At 35.5% G+C, this 26714-nt stretch overlaps 1 protein-coding gene across 1 annotated transcript in view; it reads right to left on the bottom strand.

Moving 5' to 3' along the window:
- Positions 1 to 19349: 19349 nt before the first annotated feature.
- Positions 19350 to 26714, bottom strand: part of gbe1.S (glucan (1,4-alpha-), branching enzyme 1 S homeolog) — a 53605-nt gene continuing 46240 nt past the window's right edge. Inside the window, 2 exon segments of the mRNA NM_001094899.1 lie at positions 19350 to 19531; positions 19980 to 20097. Coding sequence (NP_001088368.1) covers positions 19478 to 19531; positions 19980 to 20097 — 172 coding nt within the window. The 3' untranslated portion in view covers positions 19350 to 19477.

Here is a 26714-nt window from a genome sequence, read left to right on the forward strand (position 1 = left end):
ATAAATAACCCCCATAATATTTTCTTGAAACTCTCTTGACTTATTTTTAGATTTATAACTGGAGTGTTATAACAAAATATTAACTTGGAAGGGAGTTTCTAAAAACAAATAATTCAGAAAAACCCTGTTTTATCTTTGACCCTTTTATCCTTGTTTTCCTGTTAAATTTCTCTACTCCACTATTCCTGTACAGAACTTTCAGGTTACTAACGTACCCCTTCAACAAATGTATCCCCCTTGATATTAGTGGTGAGTAAAAATTTTTGCGTGTTTCACTGCAAGGTGAGCCGAAATGGGTCAGATTCACTACTTGTTTTTGATGTTCCAGCGATCCTTTGAAAAAGTCAAAAAAGGGAAATCAAAGAGAAGCATGTTGTGAATTTAAAAAAACAAAATATTTGGCTTTAATCCAGTTAAAGGAATAAAATATAGCATGGTAGAATAAATAAATATAATTGCATTCTGTATTAATTTTTTTTTAAATTCCTTTTGATCATCAGCTCTGTTACCCCAAATGAGTTTTGATGGATTCATCTCTTTCTTTAACAGCAGAACTGTATGCTACTGTATAAAAAAAATCTACACTGTCTTTTGGAAATGCCATGCAAGTGATATATAAATGGTGTTATCGGAATAATACAATGAAAATTGCTTCGTTTTCTAAAGTTAGAGTCAGTGAACTTGTATGTATTGTATTAAACTTGTGTTTGTCAGAGATTACAGTAGGGATGCACCGAATCCAGGATTCGGTTCGGGATTCGGCCAGGATTCGGCCTTTTTCAGCAGGATTCGGATTCGCCCGAATCCTTCTGCCTGGCCGAACCGAATCTGAACCCTAATTTGCATATGCAAATTAGGGGCGGGGAGGGAAATTGTGTGACTTTTTGGCAAAAACAAGGAAGTACAATTTGTTTTCCCTTCCCACCCCTAATTTGCATATGCAAATTAGGATTCGGTTCGGTATTCGGCCAAATCTTTCACGGAGGATTCGGAGGTTCGGCCAAATCCAAAATAGTGGATTCGGTGCATCCCTAGATTAAAGATCAATAAAAATAATATAGCACATTGATAAAAAAAAAAATTCTCCTGTATGCCTAACATTGAGACAGTTATGGTGTGTAATTTCAGTGTTAATATATGATTATTTCTATTACTGCTTTTTTACATACAAACTGAGAAGGGGTTCTGACCTTTCTCATTTCTCCCACATAATAACTTATGTGTGGGTTGTCTGTATTAGACATCTTAATCACAGAACCCAAAGCAATCAAGAAGAATAATTTTCTCCATAATTGTTTCATGCTCTTTAACAGAAACTTGAAAAGAAAATCTACTCTAAGCCTTTACAAACCTAAGGAATAAACAGTAATGTTAGCTCTGTTAGCAAACACCGAAAGTACATTTGCACAGCACAATCATTCCATCCAATATATTTTCATTCATTGTACGCGAGTCCTGCACGGTTTGTGAGCATTATAATTCTGTAGTGCTTTTTAAGACCATTGTGCACTTACCCTTAGCTCAGGAGCTCTAGTGGGAAAGCTGGAAGCTTTTAAGCCCCAGCCAGGGCAGCCATCAGGGGGGGACAGGGAGGAGAGTTGTAGGGGGCCTGAGGGTAAGGGGGGCCCCCCATCTTTCTGAGAGCTGCTGACTTCGGGAAGGCATGGACGTTTAAGGGGCCCTGGCCACCAATTTTCTCATAATAATAATAATTTTTATTTTCTCATGTGTAGTCCTAGCCACCAATATTTTTTAATGGGGGGGGGCCCTGACCACCAATATCTTTTTATTTTTTATTAACATGTGGGAACCCTAGCCACCAATATTTTTCTGTTTTTTTACTGTGTGGTGGGGGGTGGACCTGTGGGGGTGGGGAGGGCGGACTTGTAGGTGGGGCTTACGATGGGTGAAGCCCAGGGGGCCCAGATAATGTTGTCGTATGGGGCCCTGCAATTTCTGATGGCGGTCCTGGCCCCAGCCAACAAACATACACCTGTGAATAATTTCCTTCCTACACTATTTGCATTTTAACTTTGTAGTGTATTTAAAATCAAGTCCCACAGTAAACATGTGACTGAGTAATAAGACCATGGTGCACTTCCCCTTAACTCAGGGGCTATAGTGATAAAGCAAGGAGCTTTTTATCCCCAGCCAACTAACTAAAACTTGTACACGAAACCGAAAAAATCGCCAGCACACGGACTTACTCAGGCTGTGGCGTTGACCAGCTGCCGTAGACACCATTGTCCCAGTGCTTGTTCTAACCCACATTCTGGAGTTGAGCATAATTGAGTGCAGAGATGTACAACTAAATGGGATGGAACAATTAAAATATGAGGAAAGACTGTCAAGGTGGAAGTTTTTTTCTTGACAGACATTTGTTATTTTTAAACTGTGTAACTATGTAACAAGCACGAGATGGCTATTTTTTTTTACTCCCTTTCTTACAGATCAGGATGAATCATGGGTGGTTCTACCGTGAGGCAAGTTGAGAATCTTGCTTCAGGAGGAAGCACCTTACAAGTTACATGGGGCAGTTGAGAAGCTGATTTAAGACCTTAATTTCCAATTTTTTTTATGAGTGATTCATCATTTGACTACATTCTTCTTCCACAATTGATCTAAGGAACCAGTGAGATGAGATCAAGGGGGTTATCTTCTAAAGTCTGTTTTTTTTTTTGGTTGGTGTTTTACAGGGGAAAACATTTTCCATTGTTTGAAGGAAAACATGTTTACATTTTTTGGAGGGATGTATTAAACCCCAAAGCTGCTAACAGTCAGAATAAAAAAGTGCTCCATCTCACCCCTGCCATGTATAAGTCAGTTGTCCCATTTACAATTGGAAGATATCCTGATCTGTGCTGGGTTTTTTTTTATACGTGAAGCCAAAATAATTTGTAGATTTCAGGCATCAAGTCCAAAAAAATTATTCTGATTTTTTTATCAAGCCTTTTCCTGCACCAGATTTTATCGAATTAATTTATTGATGAATAAGGTAAAAATGTGGATGGGAGTTTGGGAGAAGTGGTTTTAATAAAATGAGAAATATTTTAGTAAATAACCCCTTTATTCCAAATCTAAAAATACTCCATCTGAAATGTGTCATAAAAATCTCAGAGAAAAATGGACTTTAGTAAATAACCCCCTTAACAGCCTCTGAGAATACTAAGGGGCAGGTTTATCAAAGGTCGAGGTGAATTTTCGAATGAAAAAAATTAGAATTTCGAGCTATTTTTGTGTACTTCGACTAGGGAATAGTCCAAATTCGATTTGAATTCGAAAGAAATTCGAAAATTTGAATATTGAAATTTATCATGTACTGTCTCTTTAAAAATTCGATGTTGACTATTCAACATCTAAAACCTGCTGCATTGCTGTTTTATTTGGAGTCAATTGGTGGACTTTGACTTTGGACTTTTGGGAAAAACTTTGAATCGAATGCACCATTCATCTTCATTTTGTACGATTTGAATTTGGTCAAATATGGACCTATTAGTTTGAAAACAGACCTATTCGACCAAAAAAAAACTTCAACTTCAACTTTTTGCATTCAAATTTTTACGTTTTTTCAATTCGAAATTCGACCCTTGAAAAAACTCGTATTTTAGTAAAAAAAAATCTAGAATTTTTAGAGAAAAAAAAATGTGTTTTAATAAATAACCCCCCTTTCAGTTTTTTCGACTTAATAAATACCAGACATTCAAGTTTTTTTTAAATATAATTCTAATTTGAGAGTTTTTGTGCATAAAAAACATTTGGTTGTGGCAAAAATTCAAATTTGAACCTTGATAAATCATCCCCTTATTGCATTTCTTATATGGCCAGCACTTTTTTATTTAATGTGTGTGTGTTGGGGTATCATGAATCCAGAAGTGTGATTGAAACCAAAAAGATGTAATGTCTGACTTGAATTGGACTGATTCTTTGCAAGTTCACTTACAAATCTATTTTTCTCCAAGAAAAAAAAAAAAGCAGAAATCCAAACATGCAGGCAAACAGCAATAAAACTAAACACGCAGGGAAATTGGAAATGACACAAAACTCTCAGAAACCAGTACTATTTGTGCAGTCAATGATGACACCAAGTTTGAAAGAGGGAATTCAGGTTTGATTTCTATGTCTGCTCAAAGTCACTGTATCTCCCATTGCCCGGGGCATAGAAATATAGATCGTATATTTCACTGAGGAGCAACTTGACATGCCCGAAAAGATTCTTTTTGTATTGTCTCTGCTTCCTGAAAGACTAAGAATAAAGTCAGCTATTATAAACGTTATAAAGTTTAGCATTGTCTCTGGAAAGTTATAAGGACAAAACAGTATTTGTAAAGGCAAGAGCTGAAAGTTTATTTATGCATCACAGAATCCAAGACATGTTTTGTATTACTCTGCACTGCTAATTCTGCAGGGAAAAAGAAGCATGAATTAGCTATTTGAATGTTTTTAGAAAATTGGCACCATATAGGGCAGGTATGGGCTTATTTATCATAGATTGAATTTGTGAGGTTTGTGGGGTTTTTTGTAATACAAATAAACTCACAATTTTTTTATGAGGTTATAAGCTTAAAAAAACTCGAATTAGTGAGTTTTTAAAAATATAATTCGAATCTGTGAGTTTTTATGCAAAAATATTAAACAGTGGCAAAAAAATCTAATTTGAACCGTGATAAATCATCTCCTTAGTGTAGATATAACACTTCATGCATTGCGGTGTGCATAACAATACTTAAAAACAGTTTTTCTTAAAACCACTTGGACCAAACTCCTGTGCACATTGTTACCATATTTTTCTATAAATTTTCTATAAATTTACTTTAAATTTACTTTTTAATTTAAAATCTGCTGCGGGAAAAGACTCAATAAGATCATGAAAAAAACCAAATCATACAAATTTTTCAGATTTGATGCCTGAAAACTCATATTTTTTTGGATTATTGCCTAAAAACCATGTATTAATTGGATTATTGTACAAACCCAGTGCAGATCATGATATCTTCCAATTGTAAATGGGACATCTGACATTCTGACATTTTCAAGCTATGAAATGGGGGGCAGTGACCCCATCTAAAAAACAAATGCTCTGTAAGGCTACACATTTATTGTTATTGCTACTTTTTTATTACTCATCTTTCTATTCAGACCTTTCCTAATCCTATTCCAGTCCCTTATTCAAATAGGTGCATGGTTGCTAGGGGGAATTTGGACCCTAGCAACCAGACAGATGAAATTGCAAACTGGAGAGCTGCTGAATAAAAATTCAAATAACTCAAAAACCACCACAAATAATAAAAAATAAAAACCATTGCAAATTGGCTCAGAATATCACTCTCTATGTCATACTAAGGGGCAGATTTCCAAAGGTGTGAATGGTAAATTCAAAATTTTCTAAAAAAAAATTTGGTCAAAACTCACAATTTCGAATTTAAAACCAGCAACTCTAATTTGATGTGAGGTTTATCACACTTGACCCAGGAAACAGTTCTAATTTGAAACTTCGCCACCTAAAACCTGCCGAGTTCATGTAGAAGTCAATGGTCGATTGAACCATTTTAGCGTTCCTGACATTCAAGTTATATCTTCAGAGGAAAACTCGATTCAAATTCAATTCGTATTTTCGGGTTGTTCCTATTCGAGCGAATGATAGACGTTCGTTTTTCCTTGAAAACCCTCGATTTCACATAACTTTGAAATCCGACCTTTGATAAATAACCCCCTAAAAGTTACCTCAATGATAAACAACCCTTTACTTATAATTTTCGTTTCAACTGTCTCTGCTACTTCTTCATAAATGTGTTCTTGATGTCATTATTTAGGGGGTGAATTTGATAATAATTAGAAATTCGAATTTTAAAATTTATCATGTACTGTCTGTTTAAAAATTCGACCATTCACCATCTAAAACCTGCCAAATTGCTATTTCAGCCTTTGGGGGACCTCCTAGAACCTATCTGGAGTCAATTGGTGGACTTTGAAAAATTAATGTTTTTTTTTGGTAAAACTTCGAATCAAATTCGATCTAATGCGCTATTAATTTGAAAACTGACCTATTCGATCAAAAACTGACCTATTCGGCCGAAAAAAACTTCATTTAAATTAAGTTGGTCTTTTTGAATTTCAGAGTTTTTCAAATTCGAAATTCGACCCTTGATAAATCTGCCCCTTAATATATCATGTGTTATGGCCATATTCATACAAATACATGATTTCATAAAATATATAACATCTTCTTGTGTCAGTATATCTTGATAGCTCGATACAATATCATGCAATCAGCATAGTTCAAATATTTTTCCTGGCTGTAATGTTTAATCAGTACTTTGTTGTATCTTGTGTTGGACTGGCCCACCGTGATACCAGGAAAACTCCCGGTGGGCCCAGGTGTCAGTGGAACCTCATGCTGCAAAACATTTGGCCTATTTCATGGTCATTCCCTATTTCTTTGAGAACAAAGAGGCTAAATAGATGGAATAATAGATTATAGTATGTAAAGAAAAGAGACTGGGAGAATAGAGGTTGAGTGAGGAGAATAATAGTAGAGAGTGGATCTATGGTTCTTTGGTGGGCCCCTATTCTAAGGTTTTTGGGTGGGCCCCTGGTGTCCCAGTCCGACACTGATTGTATCACATGATTAGGCAGAGCTTCTGTATACATTTATTCTGTAGAATGTTTTACCATACCTGAGTAAAAAGCTCTAGAAACTCTCTGTTTGTTTAGGATAGGAGCTGCAGTATTAACATGGTGTGACATCACTTCCTGCCGGAGTCTCTCCCTGCTCTGAGCTCAGATTACAGCAGTGAAGGGAGGGGGGGGGGGTGAAGAGGAGCAAACTGAGCATGCTCTTGCCCAGGGCAATGAGGTTTAAGCTGAAGGCAGGAAGTCTGATACAGAAGCCCATGTGTACATAATAGAAGGAAAGAAATGCAGTGTTTCTTTTGACAGGGGACTCAAAGCAACACTACTTTGGGGGTTTACTGGTATATTTAGATGGACCTTTCTGATAAGGCTTACTTAGTTTTAACCTTTCCTTCTCCTTGAAGTGAAATGGTTTCGATTCAAGCTGACCAGTACAAGCTCACTGGTGTTCCATCTGGAGGGAGAGAGATAGAGAGAGATCAACTAAACCTACAGAAGTCAATGTAACTGTACACACACACAGTTGCCTGCAAAATGTAATAATAAATTAGCGTTAAAAACCCGAGTGGCTTAGATCAGAGTTTGTAGCAGCGCCGGATTTCAGTGACGGCCGCCCCTAGGCCGCGCGGTCCGACCAGGCGGCCGCACGGTCCTAGCGCCCACCTAAACTCCCCTTCCCAGCGCGCCGGCACAGCTGCTGTAATTGAATGGGGACGCACACGTCTCCATAATGCGGCTGGGCGGCATGGCGCCCTAGGCCCGGGCCTATGCGGCCTTGCTGCAAATCCGGGCCAGGTTTGTAGAAGCCAATATTGAGATAAATTCGGACCTTGATAAATAAAAGTGTTTATATAACACTTCAGCATGGCAATTTATCTTTCCTAATGCAACAGTACAACTCTTTATGGTGGATTGCTCCACTTTTAAACCATAGCAGCAAGTGACATCACAATGATTAGATGTAGCGCTTCCCTCTCAGAGAAAGTTTTCTTCCAGTGATTTAAGGTTTCTTAAATCAATCAGTGTCCATATCTGAGGTCGTTAGCCACGCATATTGGTATTCACTGCTGCAGAGGTATGCAGCTGCCATTGGCAAACGATTTGGATATTGCAGGTCTCGTCTGATATTTTGTGCTACACTGGCTATACTGTATCTCGAACTGCACATAATGGATAAGAAAGTGTCTCTAGTGTTGTTAATACAAGAAGCTAGAAATGACTTTCACTGAATGCCTAAATCATTACCTTTTTTAAAATGTTAATAAATACAGGTAGAGTAGAAATATGACAATGAATTATGATTCTGTAATTACAGTAAATGCAAGTTACTTTGTTTTTATAGATAACTAAAGTACACCTAAACCCTCATATTTTGTTTCCATTTAATTGCAGATTTTAAAGTCAGCAAAATGAGATATTGCGGGGGGAAATAACTAAATCATGTACCAAAATTTGATCACCTTTGAAATGCTCCTCACCATATCAAATCTGACAATGTGTTGCATTTTATATGTAAATGTTCTAGAACTGAATGCTATGTAAAAAGAGCTAAGCATTCAACATACAAAAGCAGCTTTGCGAATGTAATTAAAAACAGAATCAAAAAGCATCTAGTAGTCGCTCCAGTCCATCAAGAGATATGCTGTTGGGAATATATTAAGGGAAATTACAGTGCTCGAACATTAACTCAAGGGGATTTCAAACATCTTTCATCTCATTTTGTGCAGCTTCAGTTAAACTGAATTGCTTTCATTCGTCTCCCCTTTCAACCATACAGAAATAATATATATATTTTTAAATATTCTTAAATAAGCTATATACTTTTTTTGTTAGGAAAATCGAATACAAAAAAAAAAGATACTTCTTTCAGTGTTCTTCCATAAAGTGAAGAGTTAAAAAATGTATTTTGAATAAAAAAAAAAAAACTAGAAAAGCCCAACCTTTTCTTTACAATAAAGAATTGTTGCTAGAAACAATTCCTAATGATTTCTATAGAAATTTGCCAGCTTTTACATGGCAAATCTTTTCTGGCGAATAAATGCTTTTTTTTTCTTCAATAAATTTATTTTTTACATTCCAATATCCTCTGGTCCTGATATTTTTATATTAGCATAATTGCAACAACTAGAGCAAAGCTATAGATTGCAATTCAATGTTTTTTCGTAAAGAATGCCAGTGGTTTTGAAATAATTGAAAACAAATATCGAAGTCGAAGGATTTACTGCATTTCATTCGATCGAATGATTCGAAGGATTTGGTGCTTGGTAGGTTTTAGGTGGAGAAGTAGGTAGTCAGTTTTTTTTAAAGAGACAGTACTTCGACTATTGAATTGTTGAATAGTCGAACGATTTTTAGTTCAAATCATTCGATTTGAAGTCGTAGTCGAAGTAGCCAATTCGATGGTCGAAGTAGCCAAAAAAGAAACTTCGAAATTCAAAGTATTTTTCATTCTAATCCTTCACTCGAGCTAAGTAAATGTGCCCCTAAGAGTCCTTATGCTGAAAATAAAATAAGAATCTGTATGCCAAATTTATATGGGCTAGTTTATTAAAAATCAAATTAGTTTTTTTTCAATTTTAATTTGAAAAAATTTGAATGTTTGTTTAATAAAAAAATCAGAATATGAAAACCTAGAGTGAATACAACTGTGAACTCGAAAACTGAAATTTTGTGAGTTTACAAGCTCTCATCTTAAATAAAAAAAAAAGCTTGAATTTTACCTAGGACAATTCCCATTGACTTCTACATGAACTCACAAGCTTTTAGTTGCTGAAGTTTTGCTTTCAAGTTTTTTTGTGCTTAATATATACTAAAATTCTAATTTTTGAAGATATAATTTCAATTTGTGAGTTTTTTGGTAAAAAAAATAAATTCAGCCCCATAGTCTCTTAAAATGCACAAGAGTTCTTACTGAAAAAATTACCATCATTAGACCAAACATGAAGAACAAATATAATTAATATGCTATGGCATTATACTATTCCTTTTCATCAATAGTAGATTATTTGGCACAAACAGACACACCTTATTCCTCTTAATTAAACATTTAAAAAAAAAATGATGAACCACGATTGTTGTTTGTCTCCAGGGCATCAATATACTCTGCCTTATATGTATCTAAATCTATTATTGAATGTCTGGAAGCAAACTTCTAGAAATGTGGGACCATAACATGTTACACTCAGATTTGTAAAGAAACGTTTAATTAAACCAGCTCTTGAGCACTCATAAAATTATATATGAAACAAATAAGTATCTTCATAGGAATGCAATATAATCAAAATATATAATTATTTCCTATGGGAAAACTCATAACTCATAGAAAAACTCATAAGCTTGTCATGGGTTTCCTATGGAAGAGTTGTGAGCATTGCTGTATTAATTAAAAAAAAAAACATAGCACACAAACATACCATACTATTAAGGCTTTTAAATATTTTAGGCTGTCATTATATAGCTTAATATGGCCATTGTGTGCTTTTTAAGCTTATAAACAAAAATGTAGAACAGCAGACAACTGTTCCCTTGTTGGCACAGTGGGATTTGTCTAAATTAAACATTTGATATGACATAAAAAGAAGCAAATATACCTGTTTTTTTGTTAAAATAAGTTAAGGTGTTAAGGCTATTTTATGTATAGCATGAGGCCTGTGAATACTTGTAGTCCACGTCACCGTTCTATTACTAGAGGCTGGTTAATCTCCAGGACCTGTTCCTCAGAAGCCATGCTTCAATCTCTTGCATTGATGAGATCTAACAATAGGCTGTCCACAAATTTGGATGTATGGCTCTGAATTCTAATGGGGTTGTAGACCATATACCACAAATAAAGCAAATGTTAATATTGCAATATCCATTCATTACAAATCATTTTAAAGTATCTTGCACTTTAATTATAGTAACATAGTAAGTTAGGTTGAAAAAAAGACATGTTCATCAAGCTCAAACGTTTAGATCTACTGTATTTATAACCTGCCTAAATGCTAATTGTTCCAGAAGAATGAAAAACCCCTGTTTGAGGCCTTTCCAATTTGCCTCAGAGGGGGAGAAAATTCCTTTCATACTCAAAGATGGCAATCAGACCAATTACCGGATCAGCTTGTACTATGAGCTATCTTCCATGACCCTGTATTCCCTAACTTGCTAAAAAGCCATCTAAACCCTTCTTATAGCTATATAATGTCTCAGTCATCACAACTGATTCAGGGAGACAATTCCACATCTTCACAGCTCTTACTGTAAAAAAAAAAAAACCCTTCCGAATATTTCGGCGGAACCTCTTTCCTTCTAATCAAAATGGATAACCACGTATCAGCTGGAAGGAACTACTGGTAAATAAAGCATCAGAGAGATTATATGATCCTCATATATTTATCATCGTTATCATATCACCTGTCAAGCGCCTCTTCTCTAGTGTTAAAAACCGCAACTTGGCCAGTCTTTCCCCATAGCTAAGATTTTCCATACCTTTTACCAACTTAGTTGCCCTTCTCTGGACTCTCTCTAATTCAATAATGTCCTGTTTGAGCACTGGAGACCAAAACTGTATGGCATATTCTAGATGGGGCCTTACCAGTTCTCTATACATTGAAAGAATCCTCCCACAAATCTATGCCCCTTTTAATACAGCTCAAGACCTTATTTGCCCTTCCAGTTGCTGACTGGCATTGCTTGCTACAGTCAAGATTATTATCTACTATTTCCATTATGGCTTGCGTATTTTACATCCTAGGTGCATGACTTTACATTTATCAACATTGAATCTCATCTCAGATTGCAGGTTTGTCAAGATCCTGTTGCAAGGATACCGCATCCTGGATGGAATTATTTGTGCTTCATAGTTCTGTGTCATCTGCAAACACTGATACATTACTTACAATTACAATACCCTCCCCTAAGTCATTAATGAACAAGTTAAATAAAAGTGGACCCAATACCGAGCCCTGAGGGACTCCACTAAGAACCTTACTCCAAGTAGAGAATGTACCATTAGCATCCATCCTCTTAGCCAGTTTCCTATCTATGAGCAAACTTCTTTATTAAACCTAACAGCCCTTAGTTTAGAAAGCAGTCATTTGTGGGTCACTATCAAATGATTTGGCAAAATCAAAATAGATCTACTGCAGTACTGTTGGTCCAGTCAATATCTAAGTAATTAAAATCACCTTTTATCATTACCCTAAACTATCAGCCTTTTCTATTTGCAACTGGAGCTTAGCCTCCTCCTCTTCACTTACTATCCTAGAGCCCCTGCACAGTCCCAATCACCACCAGCTCTAGACACCCTAGATTGGTTCTCTGGCCCCCTTACTAGCAAGTCCCATGTCTAGCAGTTAATGTACAGTGGAAGTACTCATGGGAGTTTGTAAAAACTCCAATAAACTCACATAAACTTGAAATTCGACCAACTGCAATTTATAAAAAAAGAATTTGAATTTTGCAAACTCAGGTGAAAGATCGACCTGCATCAGATGAGTTTACAAAATTTGAGTTTTTTTAAGGGCTGACGCCAATGCTCTAGCGTTACTACATTCTTCCACGCTTTCCCTAATGTGCAATTTTCTTCCCCGAGTTCCAGGCAAACCTGTAGCCGAAACAGTCAAATAAAGTGCAAAATAAATCTTACTCTTTACAGTGTCTCTGAGAAATATGCCGATAATGTACAGCCTAGAGGCACTGCAGTAAGATGGCTGCTTAAGAGGCACGTTCCTTGGAGGCTCATTGGGTCCAGGGGAGAGAAACTGCAGAACGAATAGAAGTGGTGCTGAATGGACAGCGACAAGCTATCGGCGGCAGAGCGCACAGCTCTATACACAGAAAAGTAGAGGAATGAATGGAAACAGGTGAGCTGTGAGCCGAGCACTAGCAGCTAAACTCAAATAAGAGGGGAAAAGGCCCACACAACTAAACTCCTCCCCAACAGCGCACTACTACTCTGTCTCATTCAGGCTCTCTCTCTCTCAAATGCTGGCACAGTGATAGTTACCAGTGCAGGGAAAAGTGCAGTATCCAGCAGTCAGTGATACACAGGCATTCTCCTGCTGAGGGGTGGAAATGAGCAGAGAGATTGCATTGGCTAAACTTTCCCTGTGGATGTGGTTACTATATAGAGGTATGGTAATAAAAGCAATTACACACAGCTTATTGGCAATGCAACGATCACTGCTAAAGGGCAGCAGCAGCACACAGTTACTGAAGGGTAACCTACAGGTCATCCCTGTAAGTGCCTTTAAAGTTCATTTAAAATTCTTGATCAGAACAAATTGGCACGGTTTAGGAACCTCCCCCATAAGCTAAAACAGCAATTCGTCAAGTTTAAGGTAGTCGAATTTGAATTCTGAAAGGGCCAGTACATGATAAATTTCAAAAATCAATTTCAAAAACTTGATCGACTTTTAACTATTTCCTAGTCGAATTCCACTCGAAAATTCGAATTCAAATTTTCACTTCGACCCTTGATAAATCTGCCCCCTAAATATATCTATTGCAATTTTAGAGGAAAAAAAAAAACATTTTAAGAGATTTGTGGCAAAAAAAAAACCAAAAAACTTCAAAATGGAAATTTTTATTAAATACTGTAGACAACTGCACTACACCAGACCTTACAGCAGTTTATCTGTGTCACAAAAGAAAACTGAACAATAAATTCATCAACTGACTTTTGGGAAGACTATGACCTTGGACTATTTTTTTCGTTGTTTTAGAAACCAATATTTCCAAGATTATAGACATCAAGCAGGTAAGCTTTATAAGTGCTTACTGACCTTTAGGAAAAGTAATGATTTTTTCCTGGGATTTAGATGGATGGTGCCTTAGTCCTGATCAATAAAATCATAACAATTTTAAGTCCTCGTTGTTGATTTTGTGTGAATAGCAATGAAGCTCTACAGAGTGAAGAACATGAAATTTACATCTTATAAGCATTCTGAAAAATGTATAATATCAATGAAGGTACTTTAAATTGCCCTGCATTATCTCATAACTGAGAAATGTTTGTCTGAAAACAATGTGATCAGAAAATTGTCTAATTAGCTTCAAAAACAAGATAGTTATTGGGAACTAGGGATTATACGCCTAAGCTTTCCGCCAAAAAAAAAAAAGAAAAATGCGTAACAACTCCACGGGCAAAAGAAAAAAAAAATATCTTAAGAAAAGAGCAGTGAAGAAATGCTGCAGCGAACTACTAATCTGTGTGTCAGATTAAGTTCAAGCTTTTGCAGGTAACTGATAATACATAGTAGCTTATGATTCCAAAGTACAGTATGTAGGAAAGCTAATGGTAAAAAAAATGAATGACGTTAAAGCACCACTTTTCCTAATAAACTGCATTCCATTTGGAATAGTCTCAGACTGTACCGTTTGTAAAGTGAATGCTGGTCACCATTTGAAGGACGATTTGCGGTTGAATCATCTTCTCATTTTGATTTCTAAAACCTAAACTTGTGGATCAGAAGCTGGCATGACAGATCTTTATCCTTTTCATACCTTTTAAAAGATTTTTCTTTAAACACCTATGTATTACTTTAGGACTATTTTAAAAGTTTTATTATACACCACTCCCCTTCATTGGTGAAAGTAGTGTACCTGGAAAGTTGGCTATATTGACAATCCCAGATAAGAGACGCTAACACTACCTAGTACTGAAACCTATGGGGCCATTTATTACCAATCAAATTGCACTTTTTCCCATGAAGCTCGAAAAAAATAGTTTTTCTTTATTTCTTAAAAGCTCTAAAATGTTATTTAGTTAAAACACAAACCTTTTATACCAAACATTGTCAAGTAAAAGTTGAGGTGTTGAGAAGTCAATGGAAGCTGCACCAATCTTACTGGACTGCTTTTATTCAAATCAGTCTTTGAGGTTTTCATTTTTTTCTTCTTCTAGGAATTGTTCAGGAAACTCAAATTTTTAGAGGTTTTCAACGTAATCATATTTTTAATTACATTTATTTTCGTATGCACTTTTCATATTCAGATCTTTTCATAAATTCAAAGACATTTGTGGTTTAAGAGTTTGTGAGTTTAGTTGTAGTTTCCAAAACAACTGCATTTCAACCTTCTATAAATAATCCTCCAAGTGTTGGGAGAATATTATGCAAGTTATATTATGCAAGTTATATTTCAACAAATTAATTTTGCAAGACTGGCCTAGCACTACTTTGGAAGACACACGTAGGAGGGGGGAAAAAAATCTCATAACTTCAAATTATGATAAAACATGCCATACTAACCACAGGGCATATCCCGATTGGGAGGAGTGCAATAATACCCATAATGGGGGCAAGGCAAAAAATCTATTTCATGGTATAACACCTTGAGTGTACAAGGGCATTTTTAAAGGTAGATTTCCATATAGAATGAGTTCAGTTTTTGCTGCCACCAAAGGGAGCAGGTTAAGCCATGGCCAAATAAGACCGAAGGCAGTTAAAAAATTCAGAATCAAAGGCTGTAGATCAGCAAAACAAAGGTAGGTTTATTAGTGTGAGCATATTTATCAATAGTTGACTGTTCGAGTGCATGGTTTCCTAAATACGCCTCTTAGATCCGATAGGAATGAATAATGTGGCAGAATTTTACTGTGGTGAGCTCAAACGTCACACTTTGAGGGAGCTTGGAATGAAGGTTGACCTGTCAGATCAGGAGGGATCGAACAAAATAAGTAGTAGTATCTTTTGATTTTTCACAAAAATAGCTAATAGGCTGAAAAACTCCAGATGGACCTTGACATAGAGGCTCACTGTGTCCTTTCATTCCACTGGATCATTATCACATGATCTATTGGAATGCATTATATGGCATGCTGTGCTGCATGAGGCTGAAACTAAGTTTGCTCCACCTGTACAGGTATAATTTGTAAAATATATGAGGGAACACAAGTAAATCTATAAGTCTCTGGTTAATATTCATTAAGAGGGAGACGCTAAATTCATATTTTAGATATATAATTTATACTGTATAATTTTAAATTGGGATTAAAAATACTCATGCTCACTTGAGTAGAGCAACTGTGCACGATTTTTCTCAGCACCAGTGTTCTTACTTTCCAAAATGGTTACTGTAATACACAAGATGGACAGACTCAAAATGTTCTACACATCTGGGATACAAGATCTAAAAATATGCTTCCAATATATTTAAGAACTATAACTTGGAAATGTTTGTTTAACTGAATACAGAAACAGGATAGTGAGGTAGAGAACATTCATTATTAATTAAAGTTTAAAAACAATGCAAAGTTTATTTTTTTTAATCTTTTTAATATATATTTTTTTCATTTGGAAATAAACCTATTTGTAATTTGCATAATACATTTTCTGCTATAGAAAAGCCAAAATTATACAAGTAACATTTATCCCATACATTTTTACATGTGACAGAACAGCATTTTACAACAAAGAAAAAAACACAGCTACGAAGAAGGATCTGGTGCCTAAAGTTGCAGCCTTCGAATCTAAAAAAAATATATATTTCTATATATATGTTTGACAGCGACTCCTAAACGAAAACATATTTCATGGTTATTCAGTTAGAGACCTAGAAGGAAAATGTTTGGATTTTATGCTTGTTGTAAATGTTCTCAACAGGAAGGGAAAATATATGTGATGCATTTTGTGTAATTGTGGTGATTGTTCAACAATACTACTTGCTATACATTGATAATAGAGATGAACTAACCATAATAAAAAATAAAAACTGGTATTTCAAAGCAAGACCCTAAAGGTAATGTAATAATGGGTGAATTTCCAACGGCAAAGGACATCTATGTGTCCTCCAGGTGGTAAAGTAAAAGTGCTTCTGAAAGTCTGGAGAAATGCCCATTGAGACATTCCAATTAAAGTATTCATCCTTCTCTATAGGTATGTATGCCAAGATATCACTAATGTACCAGTTGGCTTGCTTCTTCCTTCCTCTCCTCTGTGCTACATGAAGTTGCAGTAGTAAAGCATTGCAAAGCCATTATGGGATCTGCTTTCAAGCCAAAACCAACTTTCAAATATAAAATTCTAAATACTTTTATAACAGAGTGTCTTTGATTCAAGAAAATGATGTTTTTCAATGAAAAAAATAAAATAAAAATATGATTATATATATATATATATATATATATATATATATATATATATATATATATATATATATATATATATATATATATATATATATATATATATATATATATATATATATATATATATATATATATATATATATATACCATAATTCCTATGGGGTTTTTAAAAGCAAATGTATCAAATGGTGAACTACATTTTCTGAAAATCCCATAGGATTAAATAGAACATAGGTGAGTTTTTCTGTGGTGAGCTATAATCTCACATTTTGATAAATTAGCCGCATATAGTGGAGATACTTTATTGAATGGAGCACACATGTATTGTTGTCGGTATTAGCCCAAATGCCAAATCAATATGTAATTCAAAAGGATGAAGAGATAAGAGAACCCGGAGATGAAGTCTTTGAATTATTAAAAATAATAAATAAATTATTTAGCAACATTAAAGAGTGTCAAAACCTAAAATAGACTTTTGCAGTATATGCACAATAAGCCATGTACAGAAACTTTAGTGTAGCCCAGCAAAGATTGCAATAAATTACAATAGTAAGAGGAAATAGTCTAGAGCACTGCTGATTGCTTTGTTCAACAGTCTGGTTAAAGAATGAGGAAAATGTAGGGCTGAGCATTTTATTTTTTGTTTCCTTTTCAAACAGGTATGATTTACACATGGAAAATGTTGAAGTGAACACTTAACGGATCAATCAGCCTTGCACATTTTATACAGTAAGGGACAGATTTACTAAGCTCAAGTAAAAAAGTTTGAAATTCTAAGTAATTTTTTGGGTACTTCGACCATCATCGAATAGGTTACTACGACCTTCGACACGAACGATCGAAGTAAAAATCGTTCAACTATTCCACCATTCGATAAACGAAGTATTGTCTCTTTAAAAAAAAAAACTTTGACTTCAATACTTCGCACACTTAAACCTGCCGAAGTGCTATGTTAGCCTATGGGGACCTTCCAGAGCAATTTTCTAAGTTTTTTGGTTTCGAAGGAAAATCGTACGATGAATAAAATCCTCCGACTTCGAATGTCGGAGGATTCTATTCGATGGTCGAATTTCGAAGTATTTTCCACTTCGAAATTCGACTCGATAAATCTGCCCCTAGGTGTCCTGTTTTAAACATTTTACAGTAACTCTGCAAATTAATCTAAATTTGTATCCATTCAAACAAGAAATGCAGCAGATGCAGAAAAGGCTAATGAATATGAATCATCAAATCAAATACTTAAAAATTTCACCTGAAACCGGATGAGTTATCTTAGAAGTAAATTGGAATCAAGTAGTTATTCAGCTTTTTTTTTTCTATCCCGTTTTTAAATTTTAATAAATATGAAAACAATTGTGGGGAAAAAAAACGTCAGAGTATTTATTTTTTAACTTGACAAATATTTTAAAATATATTTTAAGAAATATACCCCTATGGGGTAGCTTTATCTATACTGTATGTGAGATTATAGTTTAGAACAGAAAAACTCACCCACTTTCTGTTGATTCCTATGGGATTTTTAGCAGCATATTTTTCAAATGGGAAACTAACTTTCTCCCTTTGATAAAAAACTTCTAAAAATCCTATAGGAATAAACAGGAAGCAGGTGAATTTTTCCATGGTAAACTCTAATATCACATTTTAATAAATCTGCCCTTTATGTAGGAGTTATCTGACCAGGATTGCAAAATACATGAGACTACAGTTTTACAATTATCCCTTTGAAATGTGGGACAAACCCCAAATGGTGCAGAGCCATTCGGAATTATTTTTTTAAACATATTTTGCACTGGTTTCTTTGGTTCCAGTATGCCTTGTATTAATTATCAGCTAATTAGAAATGCATGGGGCAGATTTAGCAAAGTGTGAAATTAGAGCTCACTAATTATTGATTACAAATTTTAGACGCAAATTTATCAAATGGAAACTTTCAGGCATTGATAAATTTCACATTTACAATCCGACATTTAAGATGAAATATTATGGCTACACAATAAAAGGTCATGTCAATAGGGACCCATACTGCACTGTGGAAAGTGACATTGTAACTTGTTTCCCTACTAACAGAGCTTCATGACTCCATGGTACAGATTACAGTATGTTTTGTAGGAACTCACTTGGGCTACCCAAATGAATGACAATGGCACACATAGTTGAAAAATGCCCAAAATCATTTCCTATAACAGAAAATGGGATTTATGATTTTTGCAGAAAGCACATAAAAAAAGTATAGTATTTTGAAGCAAAAACTATGCCTGAACAGCTTGTATACATTATATGCAATTCATTTTTTAAGCCAGAGGGCCTCTAGTGTAAGTACAGATATTTTATATGGGTTTTAAGACATGGAAGATTCAAACTACATTAAAAAATAAAGCTTTCCTATTAGTATAATGTGTGAATTGTTAACAGTAAAAACAACACACACTAACACTCGAGAGCAACAAGCCCTTACATGTATTATCTATGTACTCTCACAGTTACACGGCACTTTTGTCTTCATCGAGAGAAGAACAAACACATAATTGAAAATACTTTTCAATTTTAGCAAAAAGGCTTACAACAAGCAAACATATGCTTTCATTTTTCTAAACCATTTGTTTCTTTGTAATTGCATTTCGAAGTGGGATGATGGCAAATTCAAGGTTTTTTTTTTTTTTTTTTTCAAAATAGATTGGAGGACTTTGAATAACCTTCAAGACATCTTCAGACAACACATGGCTTCTAAAATAATGTATTACTTCTTTTCGCTATGCGATATAGGAGCAGCTTCACTTCTTAGGAGTTGTCAATATTGCAAAGAACAATTGCAACCCTGCATGGAATGTAGACCTGAAAAATAAATGTATATAGAAGGAAAACATTTTTTAGATAACCTGAATAATCGGAATAATCGATTAATTTGGTTTCCGCAAATTAATAGATAAACATTATTTAAGGCAGAAATGCCAAACAACTCAACCAGTAGAGTCTTACTTATTATCCTATGAGTACGTTATCCTAAAGGAATCATTCATCAAAATTATCAGTATAGTTTTGGAAATGTTTATAGTGAGTGAATGACAAGTTCAGCAGTTCTAGAGGCAATCAATTAATATACATGCATAAAAAATGTCAATAGTTTTAAAGGTTTGCACATGTAATTCCTATAGAAGTAGTGCATTTTTGGTTGAAACAATGTAGTAGAAGCCATCCGATAACCACTGACTTTCATTGTATTGAATATATAAAAAGGGAAAATTCACTAGATACTAGTTCAAAATGTTCCCACTATACTCACCAAAATTGAATGTGAACAACTGTTGTAAGGTGCGTCTTCTGCGAAAAATTCAGTTTTATGGTTTATTCTTTGATGCCCACCATATTCAGAAGAATCTGTATCCAGAGCGATCATATACTTAAAATCTACGGGTTAAGGAACATTTCAATGGAACACACAATGGTCAATAAAAAGTTGAAGAGTTGTTCCTCTACAAATACCTTTTCAATTTAGTTGTGACGGGAAACTAAAGGATGCAAAAAAAAAAAAACCCCACACACACACACACACCACATGTAAATACAGTATATTAAAAGGAAAAGAACCCAAAACAACTAAAGAAACTAAAAGCGCAGAGTTTCAAGTCAAAACGTCTGCATATATATATTTTAATTGCTGGAAATAGCAGCTTGCAGCCCTGAAGCACATTCATTTTATACCAATTTGGAACTATAGCCCATCTGTTGTTCTGTGTTTTTATAATTGTCAATATAATATAACTATTATGATCTTCCTGCTTTGTTCTAAAATCTTTCTGGTTTCAAAATGATATTCCTTGCCACAGATTACATATACATCTCCAGCCATTTTTGTGAACAATTCTAAACTCAGTTTGCATATATCTAGATCTAAAGAGCCTTCTTGTAACTCAAACTTTCATTGATACAGGTATTTGGAATGCAAGAGACAGAAGGAAGGGCATCACCCCAATGTTCTACAAAAGTCCACCTTTGAACCTAATTTCAATACATCCCAAACAAAGTCATAATGTAACCCAATGTTACAGCACATGCGCACTGTTGGCCCTAATGAAAATGGGTCAGTGGACAGAGCAAAATAACTCATAACAGGGTGGTACTATTAAGTATTAAAGCAGAAGTAAATGTATGTGTAATCCCTGGGGGGGGGGGTAAGTTTCAGATGTTAGGCACTTTAATTACTTGAAGACTTCTGTAGTAACACAATGTCAGAACCACCTCCTGCTTCATCGCTGTGGCCCTGGGTGCAAATGCACAGTAGAGTGAAAAAGCTGGATTTTCGCTTCAAAATTTAGCTTTTTAATCTAGTCTGCACCTGGACCAGACTGTATAAAACATCCCAGGGGAAGATGGTATTTTGGTGCTGCTACAGTAGTATTTGGACCAACGCATGTTTTTATAGAGCAAAAGGAACCACCAGCCGGGGCCTCAGGTAAGTTATTACAAGCACTACAGAGTACCTAGTGTTTTGGCACCCCCAGTGGTTATACCTTTTCTTCTCCTTTAAGATTAAAAGAGTTATTTACAAATACATATGCAAAAAACACTAGTTTGTTTGACCATGATAGAGTCAATGCATGTGCTCCATTTTATGTCCAACCTTTTTTGCCTTACAGGGAAACCACACTTACAGGTGCCACAAGAACATACTGTAGTCTAAAATGAATCAACACCAAATAGTGTTGCGTACAGAGCAAAGCTTTGTAGTGAACGGCTTTCTAAAACATGAGATTTTAAAGGACCAGTAACGTCAAAAATTTTTACAAAAAAATTCGCTAGAATACAACGAAAAAAAAACACCAACACAATATAAAATTTAAAATAGCAAAGCCTTTATTAAGAAATAACTTACAGAAACTCCACTTCCTGTCCTCTTCATAAATGGCGAAAGGGCGACCATCCATCTGCAGCGCTCGATTTCTCCTCCTGGCTATACACTGACAGCGTGTCCTCTGCCTGATCGCCTTCTCGAGCTCTTCTTCATCCAACAGCAGTATGAAGGCGATGTCTCCTGCTCCTCTGCTCCAGGAATGCAGCCCTGACTGCCGACCCCGTGCCCACTCCGTCACTGTCAAGGCAGCTGAAACAAAGCAGCCGCAAAAGAATGCGTCCAACACTGAGCTGGCAGGAGGAGTAAATAAAAGTAAATCATATAACCCCGGCAGGTCCGCATTGAGTGTATTAGGAGGCTGCGCCTGCACCGCTCCAGGGCGAAAGGCTGTCCCCCCCCCCAAATCCTGCCGGTTCACGATTCAGCCTTCAGCAGCCCAACCGCAGTTTGACAGAGGGAGCAGCAGCTGCAGGTGGGGAGCAGCACGGCTCACCAAAAGAAGCCCGTCCTTCTGGGGTTGCCGGCTCAGTGTTGGATGCATTCTTTTGCGGCTGCTTTGTTTCAGCTGCCTTGACAGTGACGGAGTGGGCGCGGGGTCGGCAGTCAGGGCTGCATTCCTGGAGCATAGGAGCAGGAGACATCGCCTTCCTACTGCTGCTGGATGAAGAAGAGCTGGAGAAGGCGATCGGGCAGAGGACACGCTGTCAGTGAATAGCCAGGAGGAGAAATCGAGCGCTGCAGATGGATGGTCGCCCTTTCGCCGTTTATGAAGAGGACAGGAAGTGGAGTTTCTGTAAGTTATTTCTTAATAAAGGCTTTGCTATTTTAAATTTTAATTTGTGTTGGTGTTTTTTTTTTCGTTGTATTCTAACGAATTTCTTTGAAAAAATTTTTGACATTACTGGTCCTTTAATGAATGAGATTAAAAGTTATGTCTACAGACCTGACTTGGCTAGGACTCCCTGAACCACCTTACTGAATGCTGCCAACCCCTCAAACAGCCATTTAAATTCTAACTTGTTATACAGTACCAGATGTGGCACTATAGCACACTATATAAATGACACTTGTACCGAGTACTGTTTAACAAACAATTTCCAATGAAAAAACGAAAAGCAGATCAGGTACAAATATGTCTGCATATCATTAACTTGTACATGGGGTGGCGGGTAGAATGTTATAGATAATGGCATAAATTATTGCTAAGGATGGATGATTTATAATTTGCATTTCAATCATCTATTATTAATAGCATGAGATTTTCATGGTACTAATTTTAAAGGGATTGCTAATGAAGATGTCTCTTTCGTTGGCATTTGTAAATAATTGAAGTAATTGTACATCTTAGAGATGAGGGAAAAAAAAACACTGATGTCAAGTGCCTGTGAAAAGCTTTCAGGATATTAATAAAATATGGATTTCAAGGTTAGGAGATAGTCCTATAACCAAAGAAGCATCCACAGCCAAATATCTACAAAAACAACTTTTAACAAATTTTAATTTAGTTCTGTATATCTATATTATGCAGCTATATTAATGTTTATGGCCTAGATATGCAGTCAGTTAAAAACATATGTAAGGTGTGGGGTTTATTATCCAGAATGCTTGGGATTTTGAATAAACCCAAAACAGAATTGTTCTGCCATCAAGATGCTTTCATGCAGCTTAGTTACCATCAAGTACAAGGTACAGTTTCCTTTTTCTCTGTAATAATAAAACACATTATTTGCTTAAAATGGACTATGTGAAATTGCCTTCCTGTAATTTGGAGCTATCTGAATAAGGCATCCCATCCCTGTACTATCGAGACTATGGGTTACATACACTGGGGGGCAAATTTACTTATGGTCGAATATCGAGGGTTAATTAACCCTCGATATTCGACTGCCGAATTGAAATCCTTCGACTTCAAATATCCTATTCCTATGATCGAAGGAATAATCGTTCGATCCAACGATTAAATCCTTCGCATCGAACGATTCGAAGGATTTTAATCCATCGATCGAAGGATTATCCTTCGATCAGAAAATTGTTAGGAAGCCTATGGGGACCTTCCCCTTAGGCTAACATTGGCCTCGGTAGGTTTTAGGTGGAGAACTAGGGGGTCGAAGTATTTTTTAAAGAGACAGTACTTCGACTATCGAATGGTCGAATAGTCAAACGATTTTTAGTTCGAATCGTTCAAATCGAAGTCGAAGGTCAAAGTAGCCCATTCGATGGTCGAAGTAGCCAAATTCAAAGTTTTTTTCCTCTATTCCTTCCCTCGAGCTAAGTAAATGGGCCCCTCAAGTTTGACTCAATACGTATTTTTAAAAAATATTTCTGCATATCTTACCTTTTAACACCCCCCCAACCCCCTTTCCCAGTTTAAATCAATATGTTACTATGTAAAACTTGTGTGCTTTGGACTTTCTATGCCACAAAATGCATAAAAAAAAAAGTTTTTCAACTTCTGTAAATGTACATGCAATAAATGAAGTTTTCAACTTGGATATTCACTCTTCCATCTGCGACTAGAACTTCAATAGCAAGGATTTGCACAAATGTTTTAAAACAAATTTATATTATTACCTTCTTGAAAAGGCTATTATAGAAACTCTCAATATACTGGTCTAGAAGAACAATGCATTATATACCATCCTTGCTTAATGAAACAGAAAACATCACTTTAACAGAACGCAATGATACTTAGTAGATCAATTTGCTTTTTAACTCAATTTAAAAAAAAAAAAAAAAAGAACCATCAAATAAATATTTAGGAGAGTCTTTATGTTCTTATTAACAGACATACTTAAAATGTGATTTGCATCTTTGCTAACAAAGTCGGCAATGTAATGCACAAAGATGCATCATGGGTCTATCCCACACTAATAGGATGACCTTGTTTTGCAAAGGCAATTTTGTCCTGTTTTAAAAAACATATGCAGACATTAAACATTGCCCGACCTGTAATCCAAGCTTTCCATAAATTATATATTTTAGCTTCAATTAAACATATATCACAAACATTTGCCTATATTGTCGATGAATGCTCTATAACCTCCACATATTCTGCACTCTTTTAATGCTCTGTTTCAAAGAGGAAAAAAAAAAGTATGCCCTAGGATACGTTTCAAGGCTTTAGACAAGAAAAACAAGGAAAATCAACCTTGTAAAACAAGCATCTAATGCACTAGCTTTCTTCCAGAATATTCAAACAATTTCAGTTGCATGGCCTTTAATTAAAATAAATATAAAGGTTATGTGGAGGTCTTTTTAGCAACTTACTTTCTCTAAAACCACAAATGTAATGAAAATTATAAAAATAGGAATTGAAAGAGTACAAATAGAAAGTCAGGAAAACTGAAGCTTGTCACACAATAACTACGACTTTTTTGTATTGTTGCGAAAAAGCCAGAGTCAAAAACATCCAAAAACCTCTAAAACCACAAATCAAAGAAAGATCTTCCAATTGTAAAAGGGATGTTTGCCATTGACCTCTACACGTTTGACAGATTTTAGCTAGAACATTTTCGCATTTAGAATGGTTGCAGTTTTGTTGTACAATAAATTCCAAAAGTTAGTTTTTTTAATTCCGTAAAAAAAAAGATACAAAAAAGTTGTGGTTTCTTAAATCAGCCCCCAAGTGTATAGATAGAAAAAGGAACATCAGCAGTAAGTCAACAAATTTAAAGTCACATGCCCTTTGTCATGAAAGGTGCTTTAAGTTCTACAATGATTTAGAGGCCGATTTGTTCATGCCAACCAGTTTTGACATTGTATTAAATATTAAGTGTCAAAAATTAGCCAGCCTCTGGAATACACCATGCAGTATTCAGCAGGATACCTACCTGTATATGGGAAGAACAAGACAGAATAAGTTAAAATTGTCTATCCAGAAGAGCAAGGCAATAGGTGGGTTAACACTAGGCTTGAATTTGCCTTTCAGTCTGAAGGTACAGTACCATCAGCGATAGAACCAATGGGAATTAACAAATGTATACATTTAACAAAGCAAATGAATCTGCTAATTTGTATTAGAATTTGTATTATGTTTGACAGCTTTTTATGTGTATAAATACAACTTAGCAAGAGTACTTTTGGTAAATACAAGACTGATATTGCAAAAAAAATAATAAATGCATACATCACATCTTACAAAAGATTTTTCTATCTAAAGATATGCATTCATTGAATATGGCATCTTGATAGATCTAGATTAAGGTTTTTTTTTTTGTCTTGACGTGTTTAAAAGAAATAAATTAAAGTGTCTATAATGGGTTCAGACAGTTACATAACTGTACTTCAAAGCTTCCAACAAGTCAAGCCACTACAAAGCAACATCTAAGCCACCAGCAATCATGCTCGGGTGACTCACTTAGATAACCTTTTTTCCTCATTAGAAGATTTTGAGCCAAATAAAATGTCAGAGACTACATTAACACTTAAAATGCACAATTACAAGTTTTTACATGTTAAAAATATTAGTTTGCGCCAATTATTCTGTGTGTTTACAATTTTGCTATATGGGATAACCAAATTTATATGACTATCTATGCATATACCTTACAGTTAGAAATGGTGTAATATTACACATTTACTTGTAGATACTTGGGATACTTAGTAGTCCTGAGTCAGAAGGCCCATCTGGGTCCCAGTGCCCCACAAGCCCAGTCCAAGCCTGCAAACACTATTCTTGGTACAATCCCAGTGTGATCATGCAAGCAACAAAGTGTGAGTTTATCAACCAATGCAAAGAATTAAGATGGTTCCTTCTGTATGAAGCAAATCGTACATAAAGGATGATTTCCTAGAGGTCCCACTTTTATTTTCAAAAAAAAAACTCAACACTACAGTCATATTATAATGACTTCAAAGATGCTCAGGGTACACAAAGTCACGGAAAAGTTCTCTTTCAATACAGTAGAACCCCAATGTTATGGGGTTTTTACAGGGGACCAGAGAAAGATTATGTAAAATCCGGGAAAACTTAAAATCAGGGAAATGTGTTATAGACCCTTAAATGTAAAGTATATAAGGAAATAAAGGAAATAACTAAAGGAGTCATAATGCAGTGATTGGCAGAGACAGCACTAAAAATTGATGTAAAATCTGGGAAAACAAAACGTTCTAACACTAGGGTTGCCACCTGTCCCGATTTCACCTGGACAGCCAGGTATTTGGAAG

This window comes from Xenopus laevis, chromosome 2S, assembly GCF_017654675.1.
Source record: "Xenopus laevis strain J_2021 chromosome 2S, Xenopus_laevis_v10.1, whole genome shotgun sequence".
NCBI lineage: Eukaryota > Metazoa > Chordata > Amphibia > Anura > Pipidae > Xenopus > Xenopus laevis.